The 18,168-nt window shown below is 39.1% G+C and overlaps 2 protein-coding genes across 2 annotated transcripts; one reads left to right on the top strand and one right to left on the bottom strand.

Moving 5' to 3' along the window:
* Positions 1 to 1,236: 1,236 nt before the first annotated feature.
* Positions 1,237 to 2,242, top strand: LOC143638818 (transformer-2 protein homolog beta). Its single transcript, XM_077106742.1, has one exon. It carries the CDS (start codon positions 1,338 to 1,340, stop codon positions 1,902 to 1,904), a length of 567 nt encoding a protein of 188 aa, XP_076962857.1. The 5' UTR covers positions 1,237 to 1,337; the 3' UTR covers positions 1,905 to 2,242.
* Positions 2,243 to 7,079: 4,837 nt separating this feature from the next.
* Scml1 (Scm polycomb group protein like 1) lies at positions 7,080 to 17,932 on the bottom strand. Its single transcript, XM_077107499.1, has 7 exons — positions 17,900 to 17,932; positions 16,562 to 16,654; positions 15,480 to 15,557; positions 11,654 to 11,758; positions 10,418 to 10,955; positions 8,661 to 8,812; positions 7,080 to 7,214 (listed from the first exon to the last, which is right to left on the bottom strand). Exons 1-7 carry the CDS (start codon positions 17,930 to 17,932, stop codon positions 7,080 to 7,082), a joined length of 1,134 nt encoding a protein of 377 aa, XP_076963614.1.
* Between the last annotated feature and the right edge of the window lie 236 nt (positions 17,933 to 18,168).

The following is an 18,168-nucleotide window of genomic DNA, read 5'->3' as shown; positions in this document are numbered from 1 at the left end:
GATATCTGTTTAGGATTGTAAGAAATAAGCTGCTAGTTAGTGTACTTGGGACACATTGCATTTTGGGTCTATCACTAATGGAAGCCTAGAGTATCCTAATACATCATGTTCCCTCCAGAAATATCCTTACCTGGCAGATTCCTTATTTGCAGAACTTTAAAAAGAGGAAAACTTGGCAGGGGCTGGAGGGATATGCTCAGAATTTTTAATTCCCAAACTGTCCAGCTTATCTTGTAACAGTGACACAACTGCTAAAATTTGTCTAGGGCTATTAGGACAATTAGGTGCAAGGTCATGCTCTTACATAGTGGTTGAAGTGCCACAGTGAACACCATGATTTTATGATATATAAAAACTTACCTGGTAGTAATGTCATTTACAGTGATGTTGATTTTAGTGGACTCTCCCAGTAGGGAGAGACTTGTGGACACAGGAATAGGGTATATTGGCAAATAAGAATCATTAGGGGGTTGGAGCTGTGGCTCAGTGGTAGTGTACTTACCTGGCATGTGTGAGACACTGGGTTCAATTCTCAGCACCACATAAAAATAAATAAAATTAAGGTCTATCAACAACTAAAATAAAAACAAAAAGAATCAATAGGGGGAGAGCCCGAGCGGAGGTGGTACGGAGCGTGTCGGCTCTGAGCGGCTCGGCAACCCGTGCGTCCTGCGAGGCTGCGGCGGAGCCTCTATGGAGAAGGCGCAAGAGGTTGGCAGCTTCGACTGAAGCCCAGCGAGCAGCGACATCAGCTAGGAGTCATGAGCGACAGCGGCGAGCAGAATTACGGCGAGCGGGTTAATGTTGAAGAAGGAAAATGCGGAAGTCGTCATTTGACAAGTTTTATAAATGAGTATTTGAAGCTCAGGAATAAGTGAAACTGAAATTTGAAAAAATAAAAGAAAGAATGCATGCTAATTATCAGACCAGAAGTCCCACTTGTAGAATATTGAGCAATTTGTGTGAAGTGGGGAAGATGAAAGAAGTCAGAATTTGAAACGGAAGAATGAAGAAAAGAAATAAAAATGAAGTTAAGATAAGAAGTAATCTGGAATCAGAAAGCACTACGCTAAGAATCCCGTTCTACTTCCAGAAGTGGAAGTGCTCACGGATCGGGGAAATCTGCAAGGCATACCCCTGCAAGGTCTCGCTCCAAGGAAGATTCCAGGTGTTCCAGATCAAAGTCCAGGTCCAGATCTGAATCTAGGTCTAGATCCAGAAGAAGCTCTCGGAGGCATTATACAAGGTCCTGGTCCCGCTCCCGCTCCCATAGACGTTCCCGTAGCAGGTCTTACAGTAGAGATTATCGCAGACGACACAGCCACAGTCATTCTCCCATGTCTACTCGAAGGCGCCATGTTGGCAATCGGGCAAATCCTGACCCCAACTGTTGTCTTGGAGTATTTGGGTTGAGCTTATATACCACAGAAAGAGATCTGAGAGAAGTATTCTCTAAATATGGCCCCATTGCTGATGTGTCTATTGTATATGACCAGCAGTCTAGGCGTTCAAGAGGATTTGCCTTTGTGTATTTTGAAAATGTAGATGATGCCAAGGAAGCTAAAGAACGTGCCAATGGAATGGAGCTTGATGGACGTAGAATCAGAGTTGATTTCTCTATAACAAAAAGACCACATACCCCAACACCAGGAATTTACATGGGGAGACCAACCTATGGCAGCTCACACCGTCAGGATTATTATGACAGAGGATATGAGCGAGGCTATGATGATCGGGACTACTATAGCAGATCATACAGAGGAGGAGGTGGAGGAGGAGGTGGATGGAGAGCTGCTCAAGACAGGGATCAGATTTACAGAAGGCGGTCACCTTCTCCTTACTACAGTCGTGGAGGATACAGGTCACGTTCCAGATCTCGATCCTACTCACCTCGTCGCTATTAAAGCATGAAGTTGAAGACTTTCTGAAACCTGCCATAGAGCTGGGATATTGTTTGTGGACAATATTTTTTATTGTCTCATGTTTAAAAAGTGAACAGTGCCTAGTGAAGTTAGGTGACTTTTACACCTTTTATGATGACTACTTTTGGTGGAGTTGAAATGCTGTTTTCATTCTGCATTTGTGTAGTTCGGTGCTTTGTTCAAAGTTAAGTGTTTTCAGAAAAGTATGTTTTGCATGTATTTTTTTACAGTCCAAATTTTGACTGCTGAGAAGTTTCTATTGTACAAAACTTCATTTAAAAGGTTTTTCTACTGAATCCAGGGTATTCTGAGGATCGAAGCCTGTGTGTAAAATGCTACCAAATGGCAAAAAGCAACAATAAACAATTTGATTTAAAAAAAAAAAAAGAATCAATAGGGGCATTTTCAGGTATGAGTAAGATGATTATATATGAGGGTGATAAGGATGAAAAAGAGAAATAAATCTCCTTGTCAGAGAAGCAAATATAAATAGAGAGTTAACAACTAGAAAAGCCAGAGAGTGGTGATAACTTTGAAACAACCAGGTCTTGTACTTGGAGGAATTTACCCAGAGATGTGAAAAGTGAAGAGGCACCTTTTGAGAGGGTAGAGTATGGATGGATGGTGGTGAAGAGATGAGGGTCTTCCCCTTCTGACAATTTCTCTTTCCAGAAAAGCACCCTCAGATTCCACCATAAGATGTATTTTCTTAAACATCTGTATTTTCATTCAATAGTGTTATGGTTTGGATGTGCAGTGTCCCCAAAAAGCCCATGTGTGAGACAATGCAAGAAGGTTCAGAGGAGAAATGATTGGGTTGGCAGAGCCTTAACCCAATCAGTAAATTAATCCCCTGATGGTATTAGCTGAGGGGTAACTGAAGGTGGGCAGGGTGTGGCTGGAGGAGGCGGGACATTGGAGGCTTGGCTTTGGGATATATATTTTGTATCTGGAGAGTGGAGCCTCCTCTGCTTACTAATCATGATGTGAGCTGCTTCTGTCTGCCACACTCTTCTGCCATGATGTTCTGCTGCACCTTGAGCCCCAAGGAATTGAGCCTTCTGACTACAGATTGAGACCTCTGAAACTGTGAGCCCTCAAATAAACTCTTCCTTGTCTACAATTGTTCTGGTCAGATCTAAGCAGTGAAAAAGCTGACTAAAACAAACAGGATGGCAATTTACCCTAGTATTTGTTTCTTTCATTCTTTCCTTCTTAACCACTGAGCCACATCCCCAGCCATTTTATACATATATTTAGAGACAGGGTTATTTGTGTGTGTGTGTGTGTATGTATGTATGTGCCTTGCTAAGTTGCTGAGGCTGGCTTTGAACTCGTGATCCTCCTGCCTCAGCCTCCTGAGCTGCTAGGATTACAGGTGTGTGCCACTGCACCTGGCCTGTTTTGCTAATTCTTTGTGATACTTTGTACATGACTCCTGATAGTCTTTACCGACAAAGGAATGTGTTTATGCTTATAACATCATTTGACACCTTATTTCCTTTCAACCTTATTTCCTTTTTTAACCACATCATGAAGAACAAGTGTTTCTCAGAGCTAAACAGCAGGACTGTTAAGAAACCTCTAGGAAGGTATCTAAATGTTTAGCATTACTGTACTGAAATTCTGAATAACAGGAAAGTAGAGGAAAGAAAACTGTGTGCCACACTTTCTAAAGGCAGGCCATTGTCTGTACATCCTGTGTACCACACAGCTTCCCTCATTGCCTTGACCAATCTCAGAGGACTTCATAAGCACATCCTAGAATCAGACCATAAAAAAGGCCCCAGATGAATTGTAATGCATTCAGCTGTCATATATAACAAATTAGAGTGTGAAAAAAAAAGACTCCAGTTAAACCTATTTCATTTAACCAGCCAAGTGCAAGTAAAATCCATCACATAGTTTGAAAAATGTTTTAAGTCCAATTTACACTGTTAATATAGTGGTTAATTTAAAATTTCAAATATTACAGAATAACACAATACCTTTTTTTATGTGATGCTGGGTATCGAACCCAGTGCTTCATGCATGCTAGGCAAGTGCTCTACCACTGAGTCCAAAATCATGGCATTTGCAGGTTGGAGAATATAATCTAAGTGAAGTTAGCCAATCCCAAAAAACCAAATGCTGAATGTTTTCTTTGATATAAGAATGCTGATTCATAATGGGGATGGAGGGGAGGAGCATGGGAGGAATGGAGGAACTTTAGATAGAGCAAAGGGGAGGGAGGGGAAAGGAGGGGGCATGGGGGTAGGAAATACAGTGGAATGAGATGGCTATCATTACCCTAAGTACATGCATGAAGACACGAATGGCGTGAATATTCTTTGTGTACAACCAGAGATATGAAAAATTGTGCTCTATATGTATAATATGAATTCAATGCATTCTGCTGTTATATATAACAAATTAGAATAAAAAAGGGTAAAAAAATATTACAGAAGGGCATGATGTTTTTTATGTCTGCAGGAGAAGACTTGGGTTTAAAAGTTTGGGAAATCCCACTCTAGAACATACTAGAAGACATTCCAGTGATGGGAAGTCACCCAGATGAAAGACCAAAGCAAACGCTGGATGTGCCTGAAGGCCTAAGAGCTCACGTTGAAGAATTCTGTGGACTACAGAGGGTCAAGAGGTGGACTGATAGGCAAAACTAGAAGAAAGATCATTTTTAAAGTCTGGACAAAAAAAAACACAGGATAGGTAATATGCAAGACAGCCTCTGGTTTAAAATTTTACACACAGGATAGGGAAGAAAAGGTGTGATTATCACTCTAATCTCAGGTCACTTGACAGCCCCATTCTAACTTGTAGAGCATCATCCCTGGAGCCTTGGTCAGGGCCCCTCTGTTTCCAAAAACACATTGCCTGCCATAGGCCACACTGCTGGGAAGCAGCAGCAGTGAGCCTGGCTTGGGTCCTCACTGGAGTGAACACAGGTGCTCAATAATTAAGGCTACTTGGTTGTCACTTGTATTCTCCAAGAGGAACTTGCCATGTAAGCTGGGCCATCTAAAGGCAGGGGGAACACAACAGGTGTATCAGAGAGGCAGCTTCTGTTCCTAATGGTTAAAGAGCAGCCAGAGTTGCCAGAGAGACACACAAACTTAGACAGGAAGAAGCATTTGGAAGGCACTTTCCAGCACACTCGCATAACCCATTAAAACCTCAGCAACAAAGATTCTGAGCACAAATAAAACTCACTGATTTAATTTTCTTCTGGGTCCCCTGGAGTCTCCTTTAAAGGCTATTGCCCTTTGCTGCTAGGTATCTATTTAACAAGAGAATCAGGGCATATTTTAAAATTCAAGTAATTGAACATATTAAAACTACAGAACTTACTAAAATGGCCCTTTTTCACCTTTAACAAATACATGCACTCATGTGATATGGTGAAAGCAAGAGAAATCAAATCTGAGGCTTTGGCATTAATTGTTGCAGTTATTCAACTTTATTATATTTTAAGATCTAAAAACAGTGAAACATAGTATTTTTCAAACACCTGAGGTTAAAACACCTGGGCACAGCATCTTCATACAAACAATTGGACAGAAGACCAAGTTACAATTTTGCTTCATACCACATATGGAATAATACAGATAAAGCCATCCTTTAAATTATATGTGCCCAATAAATAGTTACACTTGTGTATACAGCTGGTTGTCTAAACAAAGTGTACATTCTTGCCCCTGGTGAACAATTACTTTTTTATTTTTATTTTTGTAGCATTGGAGGTTGAACTCAGGGGTGGCCCCAGCCCTTTTTATGTTTTTATTTTAAGAGAGGTTCTCACTAAGAGACTGAGGTTGTCCTCAAAGTTGTAATCTTCCACTCTCAGCCTCCAAATAACTTGGACTATAGGCATGCGCCACCATGCCCAGCATATTAACATTTATAACAAGTGGCTAATACAATTATTAGCACCAATTCTCATAGCTTAAAAATATTATACCAAAGTTAAACAATTTAACAATAAATAAGAGAATAATGATGATGAACACATTTCTCTTAAAAGTTTTAAAATTATAAAATTAAGCCCAAACCAATAAGTTGGAACTAATGTTATCATTCAAAGTTTAGCAGGATAAATGGCTCAGAACCAGGTAAAATAATTAGAAATACTACACAAGACAGAGAACTTCCCTAAACGGGAACCAACCTAAGGATTGGTTTTTTGATTGTGATTCCCTGAAGAATAAGCTGAGAGGTACTAGTGATAGCAAATATGGCATATATAACAGAATAAAAACATCTCATTAATACTGGATCATTATTACTTCTGAAGCAGTACAAAATGCCATTTTAAATTTAAGAAAGATTTACTTGTGTATATACTTCACATATAGAATAGAAGTATGAAATAGCATTCATGAGAAATAAACACATGTCACAAAAATAGGATTCTTTTAAAAACTTGGATATAGGTATCTTCATAGAGAGATGTGGACAATTAATTCCTATTTATATGTCTAACCTTAGCCAAAATGTGTAAGCTTTAAAATAACAGGTATTTCAACAAACAAAATAGTGACTCCACCTACACTACTCCAGAAGTAAATATCTCTTGCATAAAATGACCATTCTATCAATTCTATAACTTATCCCAAAACTGGTACAAATACTTCAAGAAGTCTATAAACTCATTTTTTCCCCTCTAAATCTAACAAGTGCAATACATAAAGATAAAAACAGAGACTAAAATACTTTATATAGCTATTTCTTTTCTGGAAACTGATAAAACATATCAGACAAAATAATTGAGAAAGAGAAGATGCCTATAGATTCTCTTTTAAGGAAAAATTCTCCCTTATGGATTTCATTCTAGAGGTTGTATTTCCTCTTAAGCTGTTGTAGCTCTAAATATAAAGATGCACATAAATCAAAGGGTTTTTTTTTTGCTATTTCCTACATGAAGTGTATTTGTAAACTATATGATGAAAAATAACAAGAAGGCATAAAGAATGAACTTTCAATTTGAATGTGCTATTACTAAAATGTTAAATGGTTTTTAAATAAGTAGACTTGACTTATTATTCTACAATTGTGGATATAACATATTTTTTAGAGGAACCTTCTACAAAACAGAAACTACTAAGGAAAGAATAATGACTTTAAGAAGGAACTGATAAACCTAATCTAAACTTCTGCAAACATTCAATTGTTGAGGCCTTTTTCTTCTTTAAGCTTTTCGATGTAGTGGCATAGTTTCAAGACGGTTCCGAGCTTCAACCCCATATACTTGATCATGGTGTCACTGGTCAGCAACAGCAAGGCCTTCCCATCAATTTCCTACAGAGAGAAGGGAATTACAATAATTAATAATATTTTCATATTTGATCAGATTGGTTCTTTATATATAAGAACATGTGCAACAAATCAGAGAGCAGCTCTTTCCAGTCTCTGAATATGCATCTACTCTATAAAGACTGTTAAAAATATAATCTGCACAGTGAAGCATCATTTGATAAAAATTTGGCCTAATATTTTAAAAATAAACTGTCAAACTACCTAATTAAATACCATACGTTGAATTAAATACCACATATCTATGACAAAATAAGTAAAAACTATGAATGATAGAAATTCATTTCAGATGTTCATTAGCTTCCTGACAAGGGCTGGGAATGTGAGTATCTCAATATCAATGCAAACTATAAACATACTATACAGTGTTGTATTTTTAATAAAAATAATTAGTTGTCTGAAGCTAATTAGATGTGAAACTGCTGGTTTTCTTATCACAGTGAAAATGGCACATTAGATACATGGCCACTGACTGTATTCATTAGGACACACAGTAAAAATATTATTTGATACTTGCAAGGAGCTCTTTTAATATTTTGTATTATCTTAACTAACCAACTTACATTGCTAAGGCATATTATTCTTTGATTTTTTACACGCTCCAATTTAAAGAAAAAATTTTACTTAATCAAGTATCACTGTCTGAAAAGACCTGAAATCCCTTATAGTACCATCTTTGCCAGGCATCTTCTGTACATTTTCTACTAAGTAAAACTAGAAATGGAAGAAATTAGAACTTAAAATTTAGCCCAGGGTGTTGCTTTTTAAAGGGTCTGGTACAGCCTGAGGGCATCAGCATCATAACAGAATTGAATCAATTGGAATTAGTTACTGGATATATTAGGTATCATAGTAAAAAGGCCACCCTGTTACAGATTGTAGTCGCCCTCTCCTACTCATGGTCCTAGGGCTGAGCAGGGAACAGGTTGAGGGGTGGGGAGGATCCTTGTATCTGTCTTTACAAAAGGGCGGTCCACCTGAAAGTGGCAATGCAGAATCATCCTCTTGAGAATGTGAGGCTGTTTAGAATATAGGCACTTGGATACCCATTTAAAGAAAGAGCATTAACCTACCATTTAAGGATCTCATGTTGGGCAAAATAACCTTTCTCTTAAATGGCAAACTCAGTTGATAGGGTTCCCCCACCATCCACACAACTCAGTATCTAACTGAAAGGCCTGCCTGGAGATCAAAAGATACATTACAGGCTAGTTGTAGTGGTGAGCGCCTATAATCCCAGTGGCTGGGCTTGGGAGCCTGAGGCAGGAGGATTCAGAGTTCAAAGCCAGCCTCAGCAACAGCAAGGTGTTAAGCAACTGAGTGAGACCCTGTCTCTAAATAAAATACAAAATAGGGCTGGGGATGTGGCTCAGTGGTTGAGTGCCCCTGAGTTCAATCCCCAGTAACCCTCCCCCTGAAAAGATACATTACATGTTGCTCAATGAGGCCAGAGAGGGGGCCTGACATCTGAGGATCCGTATGGTTCAGAAACAGGATCACATCATCCACAGACCAGGTTAAAGGATCCTCCGGGTAGTCTTGGTTCATCACAACGGATTCAGATTGAACTGGTGAACTTGTAGCTTCACAATGAGGGGGAAAAAACACACAAATCACTTGACCTGATCATTATCCTGAAAGAGAAGTTAGGTAGGGAGTAATGGTCTAATTTCTGGAACCTTCACTTACATACCCAAGCAAGGACTCAAGACTCCAACTGTAAAATTAGTTAAAGCCTACATTAAAGATGATCAAGACAGCTGCATAAGAGCATCCCATCTGACCTCCCCCAAACGGAGCAGCTTCAGAAGTTCCCTTAAAGCTTTAAAAATTATAAAACAGACCAAGCAATTCAAGGCCTCTTGGGCCGTACAGCAAAAGATCCATTAAGTGGATTAAATTAGGTAAATCTAACCTAACCCATTACATTCTTAAGTGTTTCAATGAATTTCTCTCAATCTCTCTAAATCAGGTTTATTTTACTAAATACAATGGAAACTCCCAAAATTTACCATTTTATAGTTGCTTAAACTTGTTCACTTTAATCAAGGAATTTCAACAACCCCATTATCTTGGAGGACCAAATTAGTTCTTTCACCAAATCTCTCCCATAGTTTCAATATGGATATTTTTAGCATCACTTTAATTCTTTATGGATTCCTGTCTCTTGTGGCTTAAACATTAATTTGAATTTTTTTTTTTTTTTTTTTTGGTGCTGGGGATTGAACCCAGGGCTTATGCATGTGAGGCAGGAACTCTACCAACTGAGCTATACCCCCAGCCCTTAATCTGAATTTTAACAGGATTATTTTCTGCTGAGCTAAGTCAGAAGTAACTTTAACATTTTATTTGATTCTTCTTTCATGTTTAATTGCATAGCAATAGATGTTTTAGTTGAAGGTTTACTTGTTTAATAAAGAAATAACTGAGACATAAAACAATTTAGGTACTCACACCTCAGCCTGTTTTAGCTGTGCTGTTCACTAAATTGTGTTGACATTTCTTTGTGTCCTGACAAGTATTCATTCACTCAAGCAAAGCACTAGACTCCCTAAAGAGTGTGTGTGATAAGTGAAGAGGGTTTTGTCATTTGCAAGAGCCTCGAGCACTCAAATCAAATTTGATCTTCTGGGGTGTGGATTAGCCAAAGGCATGTCCTTTCTTTCCTATCATCTGCTCTCTGGTCATTCTAGGAGTATTTTGAGTTATTCATCCAAGAAAAGGGATAAAAATAACAATATTAAAAACTCCACAATGGACCGAGTGCGGTGGCACACGCCTGTAATACCAGCAGCTCAGGAGGCTGAGGCAGGAAAATCGTGGAGTTCAAAGCCAGCATTAGCAAAATAAAGTGAGGCACTAAGCAACTCAGTGAGACTATCTGTAAATAAAATACAAAATAGGGCCGGGGATGTGGCTCAGTGGTCAAGTGCCCCTGAGTTTAATCCCAGGTACACCCTTCCCACCCACCTCAAAAAAACTACTTCACAATGGGGTCATTAAGGATATCAGTGATTAGTTGCTTAACACAGTGCCTTGCACATAATACATATTCAGTGAATAATAGTCACCCTTAATACCATCACCAGCTCTCAAAATAGGAAACAGCTTCCACTAGCTCATATGGAGGATGTTGAAGAAGACAGGTTAAATAGTGATATTTGTAACATGTGTCATTCCAAACTCACCAAAACCAGATGACATGTGGTGAGATGACAGAGCATGTGTATTATCCAGCAAGCCTGGGTAATTCTTCATATCAGCGTTGGACTCTCCTCGGGCCAGTGCATTTGTAGATACTGGCATGGAGGCTCCATTTGAGGATAATGTTATGGAAACTCCAGCAGAAGAGATGCTGCTGATGCTGCGAGCCCCAGGGCTGGCAAAGCAGGACACTATAGAAGGACCATGTGTGTTGTCATCATTTCTGAGGTAGGTCTGGAATGAACGCCCAGAGAAGAGTGGTGGGATCGGTGGGCTATCTCTGAGGGATGACTCCTGATCCCTGATCAGGGACTCCTGCTCCATATCCTGGGATTCCTCAGATTGAAAAGATGAGATCACAATGTTGCTGTCATCATTTTCTGGTCTTCGAACTGGTAAAGTCGGGCTGTAACTTTCAGGATAGGAGAATGAATTGTGACGTTCCTTCTTTTTTGCTTTTTGGATTTTAACTTTTTTAGAAAGCAGGTGATTATAATTTTTGCATGCAAATCCAAGTGGCTTCTGAAATGACACAAGCCCAACAATAATCAACAGTGAATAAAAAGAGAAATAAGGTCAGCGTGGTGGCACATGCCTGTAATCCCAGTGACTCGGCAGACTGAGGCAAGAAGATCGCATATAAGAGGCCAGACTCAGCAACTTAGCAAGGCCCTAAACAACTTAGCTAGACACTGTCTCCAAGTGAAAAATAAAATGGACTGGCAACGTAGCACCGTGGTACAGCACCCTTGGGTTAAATTCCCAGTATAAAAAAGAAAGAAAGAAAAAATAAGTAGTTAATATATTAATATTTATTTTACATAAAAACTATTTTATATTACTAAAATAAATGCTCTCTTGATTATATGATTAAATTTTATTCCTCTTCTGGCCTACATTTTAATTGTGTCTCACAGACTTCCTTCCTGTGCTGAGGATTGAACCCAGTGCCTCATTCATGCAAGGCAAGCACTCTACCACTGAGCACACCCTTAGCCCTTTAATTGTGTTTATATATTATGGGTACAAACATACAAATACTATCATAGATTTATTGAACTTATTGTCATGACACCAGCATTTTTCCTATAGAGTTTCAGTTCCCCATCTGCTCCTACAACGAGTACAGAACAGCCTTGCTAACCTCACATAGCTACTAGTTCTCTAGCCCTTCTAACTGACTGGCAGCTTTACATTTATCACAGTTACAGAATACTTACGCGATAGTTCCAGAAGGATTTGGTACGCAGACGTTGGATTTTTGACAACTTTCCATCAATGACATCAAATTTTTTATCCAGGTTTTGGATAGCATCATATATAACCTATTAAAAGAAAATGTATTATAGTTCCCATTTCAAAAGCAAAGTAAAATGTGTGAAAATGCCATGAAGCCAAGTTCAAACTGCTAGGCACAGTGAAACACATGTCTGTTCTGACTTGAGGCCTGTTGGTGACACAGAACCCTCTTGGCTCAGTCAAAGAGCCTCAACTGTTCCTACACTACTTGAAGCTATATGGACATTGAAAGGATGCCGCCATTTCACATCAAGGAAGGTGCTATTTTAGGAAAGAAGTGTTCAAATCTGCTAAAAGGCCAAAGAGCCACCTTCTATACAAGAACTAAAAGACAGCAAGTGTTCCACACTCTACACAGAGCCAAATCCAACAGATGTGACTTTTGGCTTCAAAGTATTTTAAAATCATGCAGTCAACAATTAACCTTATAAAACCACTGAGTACACATGCCCATATGTGCCCATTAGTATGTGAATGATACAAATCTGAGATTCTTGAAATACACAGAAATTTCAGGCAAAACCACACTTTTATTTAAAAGACCAGAAACATTTCTTCATTCAATCAAATAAACATTTACTAAAGCCAGGTACATGGTGCATGCATGTAATCACAGTGACTCAGGAGGATTGCAAGGTCAAAATCAGCCTCAGCAACTTAGTGAGGCCCTAGGCAACTCAGTAAGGCTCTATCTCAAAGTAAAAAATGAAAAGAGCTGGGGATGTAGCCCAGTGGTAAAGCACCCCTGGGTTCAATCCCTGGGGCAAAAAAAAAAAAAAAAAAAAATTACTAAGGGCCTTCCACCTATAGGAACCACTTCACCAGGTGTTAAGACATTAAAAATACAAACAAAACCCCCAAAACTCCTCTCTTGGGCGAACTCCCATCTCAGCTATGGAGAGAAGTAAAGAGACAATTTTAATAGAGCCTGGAATAGCAGTTCTCAAAATGTGGTCCCTGGACCAGCAGCATCAACATCACCTGCAGGTTTGTGAGAAATGCAAAATCACAAATCTGAGTAGGGGCACCAGGCTTTTATTTACACGCCCCCCAAGTAACCCTGAGACATATTCAAGTAGGGAAACCACTGACCTGTGCACTGGGACAAACAGTGTAGGCTCTAGGGAACACAGTTGGCTTTAATACTACAATTCTAACACTTACTAGCTTTGTGGTTACTTGACCTCTCTGTGCTTCAATTTCCTCAAGTACAAAATTTGGGATGAAAATGTCTTAGGGGTTCTACTGAAAACAAGAACTTTGCTAAAGCATTGTGTTAACACCAATGATAACACAAGTACACAATGACAGGTCCAACAACCTTCAGTACTCTATTGGCATTCTTATTGTTTTTATTATCACCAGTAACATGGCGCAGGTATGAACAGGAGGCTAAGCATGCCCAGAAGAGCAACACTGAACCTGGGCTGGCAGTCAGGGAGGATTTTCAGAGGAGGTGATGTCTGAGCTGAGAATTTAAAGGTAAAAAAACAGCAGCCAGGTAAAGATACATTGGAAGGGCAGAAAGGGCAGAAGAAACAGCATCTTCAAAAACACCCCAAAAGAGAGAAAACAGGAAGCTAGACATTTAGCTAGCAAGTATAAAAGACATCCAAGGAGCTGGGTTGTCAAGGAGGGTGAGATTGAGGGCAGCAACTAGGAGGGATGTTTTAAAGCTGTGGGAGGATATTCTGAGGGAGGGAGTTACAGAGACAGGGCTGGAGACACAGGTAGGGATAGATGCCCCCCAGGGAGGTCTCAGCACAGGGAAGAGAGCCTGCCAGAAACCAGTGGAGGGACCAGCCCTGGGCAGCGCAGGACACTGTTCTTATCCTATGGGGAGGAGGAGTCAGAACAAGGATGGCTCAGCTCCAATAGGTGTGCTGGCTGTGGGGACAGAAATCAAGACTGGAAAGATGGCTGCCTGGGTTCTCCAGTCTCCAGCAAAGAAGAGGCAGCAGAGTGTGTGGTGCAAATTCTCACAGTAGAGTGGACTGGGGCTAGGGAAAGGACCCTTCGAAGGAGAGAGCCCAGGGCTCCCAGCCTGCTGGCCTAGAGCTGGGAACCCAGCAGGTGCCTGGCAAGGGTGGGAGTCAGGGGAGGGAACTGGGAGGAAGGAAACGGAAGGGTAAAAGGCTGCACCAGGCGGTGAGAATGGTAAGGAAGGAGGCAGAGGATGGCAAAAGGCACACATTCAGAGAAATGCCCCTGTGTGTCATTTGGGGTAGAGCTTGGGGACCTGGGCACTTCTTATTTAAGATGCCATATCCCATCCCAGCTTGCACAACTACTCAGAGACCTTGGCTGAGCAGTGCAGAGGCCTAGGAGGTTGTTCAGGCAAGGGACAAGAGCCCTGTCCCAAATCCTAGCCCTCTTCCTTGCCTCTCCAGCACCTCTGCACAGCTCTGCCCACCCCAGGCTCTAGGTCCTATGGGCACTAGTAAGAATGAGAAAGACACACACGGACTTTTACTTTTCAAAATATGCTAGTCATTCTATTTAAGAAACTTTATAGGTGAACATTTTTTTTCTTCATAAACTGTCATTGCCTCTGGGGTATGCAGCTTACAAAACTCTTGATAATTACAAACTTCTATCAATCTCTACCAACAAGCTAACCTGGAAAAAAAAATCTCAAAACTGTGTAAGATTGGGCTGGGGTTGTGGCTCAGCTGTAGAGTGCTTGCATAGCAAGTGCGAGGTGCTGTGTTTGAGCCTCAGCACCACATAAAAATAAGCAAATAAATAAAATTAAGATTAAAAAAAAACTATGTAAGATGAGCTGGACGCAGTGGTGCATGCCTGTAATCCCAGGGACAAGGGAGGCTGAGGCAGGAGGATAGTGAGTTCAAACCCGGCCTTAGCAACTTAGTAAGGCCTTAAGAAACTCAGTGAGCCCCTTCTCTAATATATAAAAAACAGTTGGGGATGTGGTTAAGCACCCTTGGGTTCAATCTCTGGTACCAAACCAAACAAAAACAAACTAGGGCTGGGGTTGTGGCTCAGTGGCAGAGCGCTTGCCTCACACTTATGAGGCACTGGGTTTGATCCTCAGCACCACATAAAAATAAATAAATAAAGGTACTGTGTCTATCTACAACTAAAAATTTTTTTTTTAAAAAAAAAAACTATGTAAGTTGTACTCCTAAAAACACTTATAGGCTGCCGTTTTGTTTCAATGGAGATATCTTGATATGCAGTGAGGCACATACTAAATTCCACTCGAATCAGTCAATGTTCTCTAGATTTTTTTAGGGAACTTAATTCGATACTGAGCAAACTAGATGAAAGAGACACAACTACATTTGGTTATTAATGTTTTATTTTAAAGTGCCTAAGATCCATGTATTGTTGATTCAAAAGTTTTACCTGCAAATGCTATTCAAACTAGAAACTGTTTAAAATCATCACAATGGGGTGGTAATCATAAATACTTTAATAAGGTGAAATTTTAAATAATTGTACAGGTTCTCTTTATATGAGATAAAGATAATTTTAACTTTAACATTTTAGAAAACCACAGTAGAATGAATCTGACATAACACTCCTATGTTCATATATAAATATATGACCAGTGTATCTCCACATCATGTACAATGACAGGAACGGGAAGTTATACTCGATGTATGTATACTGTGTCAAAATATACTCTACTGTCATGTATGCCTAAAAAGAATAAAGAAATTAAAAATTAAAAAATAAGAAAAAACATTTTAAAAACCACACAGAAGGAACAGAACTTCGTACCTGACAATGGGTAAGGACATCCAAAACGGTTTTCTGCTCCTCATCATTGTAGGATGTGTCCGATAGGACATTTTCCTGCTATAATATTTTAAAAGCAAGCAGTTAATGCTTTGTTTCAGTAAGACTCCCACTGAATGCTAGGGGAGAAAAAGGACTTGATATTTATCTCTTTAATATTGTTTTTATTTTCCATCAACCTTTCAAAGGACAATTTAAAGCAGAGACAAAAATTCACATTATTCTGATAATGGAAATGATAACTGCCCATTAAGAAAGGGATCACAGGGGCTGGGGTTGTGGCTCAGTGGTAGAGTGCTTGCCTAGCATGTGTGAGGCACTGGGTTCCATCCTCAGCACCACATATAAATAGTTACCATGTCCATCTACAGCAACAACAACAACAAGAATAAAGTGTGCTTTCCCTGTCTCTTTTAAAAGAGTCCGAAGACTCACCCTGTACTGAGCTGAGTCCCCAATTCTCCTCACAAAATGAGATTTGTGGGTGTTTGTGGGAATTTTCACCAATGTAGAAAAATTCTTACATTGCTGTCTCTTTTTTTATCTCAGTACAAGAAAACAGTACATCCAAAGGAAAAAAGGAATAGGGGGGTGCCAGGGAAAGAATTTATCAGAAGAAACTAGGTTTGGATTACCAGTACGAAAGTGCTCTGAATTTCCTAGGACAAGGGAGAAGCAAAATGGTTAAGAGCTTATTGTCTAATGAAAAGCAAGCATACAAATTCAGCAGAGAAACAGTTCCTTGAGTAGGAGTTTAAAGGACTTCTATAGCATATAAAGAATTGAGCTGCGTGCGGTGGCACATGCCTGTAATCCCAATGGCTCTGGAGGCTGAGGCAGGAGGATCATGAGTTCAAAGCCAGCCTCAGCAAAAGCAAGGTGCTAAGCAACTCAGTGAGATCCTGTCTCTAAATAAAATACAAAATAAGGCTGGGGATGTGGCTCATTGGTCGAGTGCCCAAGTTCAATTTTTGGTACCCCCCCCAAAAAAAAAGAATTGAAACCTTTTTCTTTCAAATGGCAAATTTTAACATACTTGTCAACTAGCAATTAATATTACTTACGTTATTGAAAAATGTAGTGTTTGGCTCATATGCGTAAAGAACAGTGTTATCATCATCATCTTCCTCTTCGTAAGTTGGTATTCGTGTTTTGATCTGAGGAAGATTATTAAATAACTTAACAGAAAAGATAAAATACAAAACTAAAAGATATGTTGGGAACTTTAACTTCATTTTTAAGAAGCTTCAAAAGCCTATTGCTGATATCAAAGGACCTATACCTACTGTAAACACTGACTACACAAAAAGATGTACTTGCAGAACTGTGTTCTCGTTAACCCCACTACACTACTGCACCATCTCTAGAGAGCTGAACCCCTTTTGTGCTTCAGGGTGGGAAGACTAGTTTTCTACACTAAAACTGCTTTAAAAGCAAACATTTTTAACTATGAACAAAAGATAAAATGTTCCATGGCTTCTGATGACCTGATTTTTAAATAGTCCAATAGTGCCACTCTGTGGACAAAACAGAACACACTCAGGCACTCACTTTTTCTTGATAAATGAATCTCTAAATTACCTTAAAACATTCTTGGAATAAGACAAGGTAAAAATAAGTAAGGGAGTGTAAATAACTACTATGTTTTGGTATAAGTATTTATTCCAAGAATAAGTCATGAACTCTAGGAATAATTTTAAAATAAACACACATGGTAGCTATGTATGTCTTTGTTTCAAAATATATCATATATATTATCTGGATTCTCTTTGCACTGATAGGTAACCAAAATAATATGGAATTGGGGTATAGACTATGACCTATAAAATATTCTATCTCTTGTATAGTGCCTTATGCTTTTCAAAGTGTTTTCACATAATTTTGTTAAAAATGATTCTTGGTGGATATTTAATATTATTTCCAAAGGTGAAAAACATTAGGGCTAATGCAAGTTAAGAGTCACACAGACTACTTAGATGGCATTAACAGTCATTTCCCTATGTGACTAAATAAATGTGTTTTCTGTTAGGCCTCATTATGTATGCTTTAATATAGTTTGGTTCAATGTGTAAGGATTAAGAAACAGCAGAATGTACGAGAACTGCAAAATTAGCACAATCACCTTGAAAAACTGTTTGGCAGAGTCTCATAAAGTTAAATTTACATCAACTCTATAACCTTGCAATTCAACTTCTGGGTATTTACCCAGAAGAAATGTGAGTGGAAGCTCACAAAGAAACTTGCACACCAATGTTCACAAGAAGTATTATACATATCAGTCAAAATTCATGGTGAAAAATTTACTTAGGATCTATGCATAACATTAAATGAAATTAAACTGAATTTAGAAAACAATGACAGCACAACAAAAGGAATAAAGACATTTCAATTTGAATACAAACCACATCCATCTCACTGGAACAATTAGACATCATTTCTGTGTATTAGCAGATGGTCCACTTCCAATGAGTTGAGCCTAATTAATTTTAAACTTGCTGAAGGGTTTATTTGTAAAACTGCTTAGTCACCTAAGACTGGTAAACCTTCTACTCCTGAAAAGCAATGCATAAAATAGTTACTTTACACATTTACTACCTAAATAACTTTAATGTGGATATGTTCTGAGAATAGCACTTCAAACTTAAGTTTTGTTTGAATTTTAAAGATCGAC

This window comes from Callospermophilus lateralis, chromosome X (assembly GCF_048772815.1).
Source record: "Callospermophilus lateralis isolate mCalLat2 chromosome X, mCalLat2.hap1, whole genome shotgun sequence".
Lineage (NCBI taxonomy): Eukaryota > Metazoa > Chordata > Mammalia > Rodentia > Sciuridae > Callospermophilus > Callospermophilus lateralis.
This window is presented reverse-complemented; position numbering and strand designations above follow the sequence as displayed.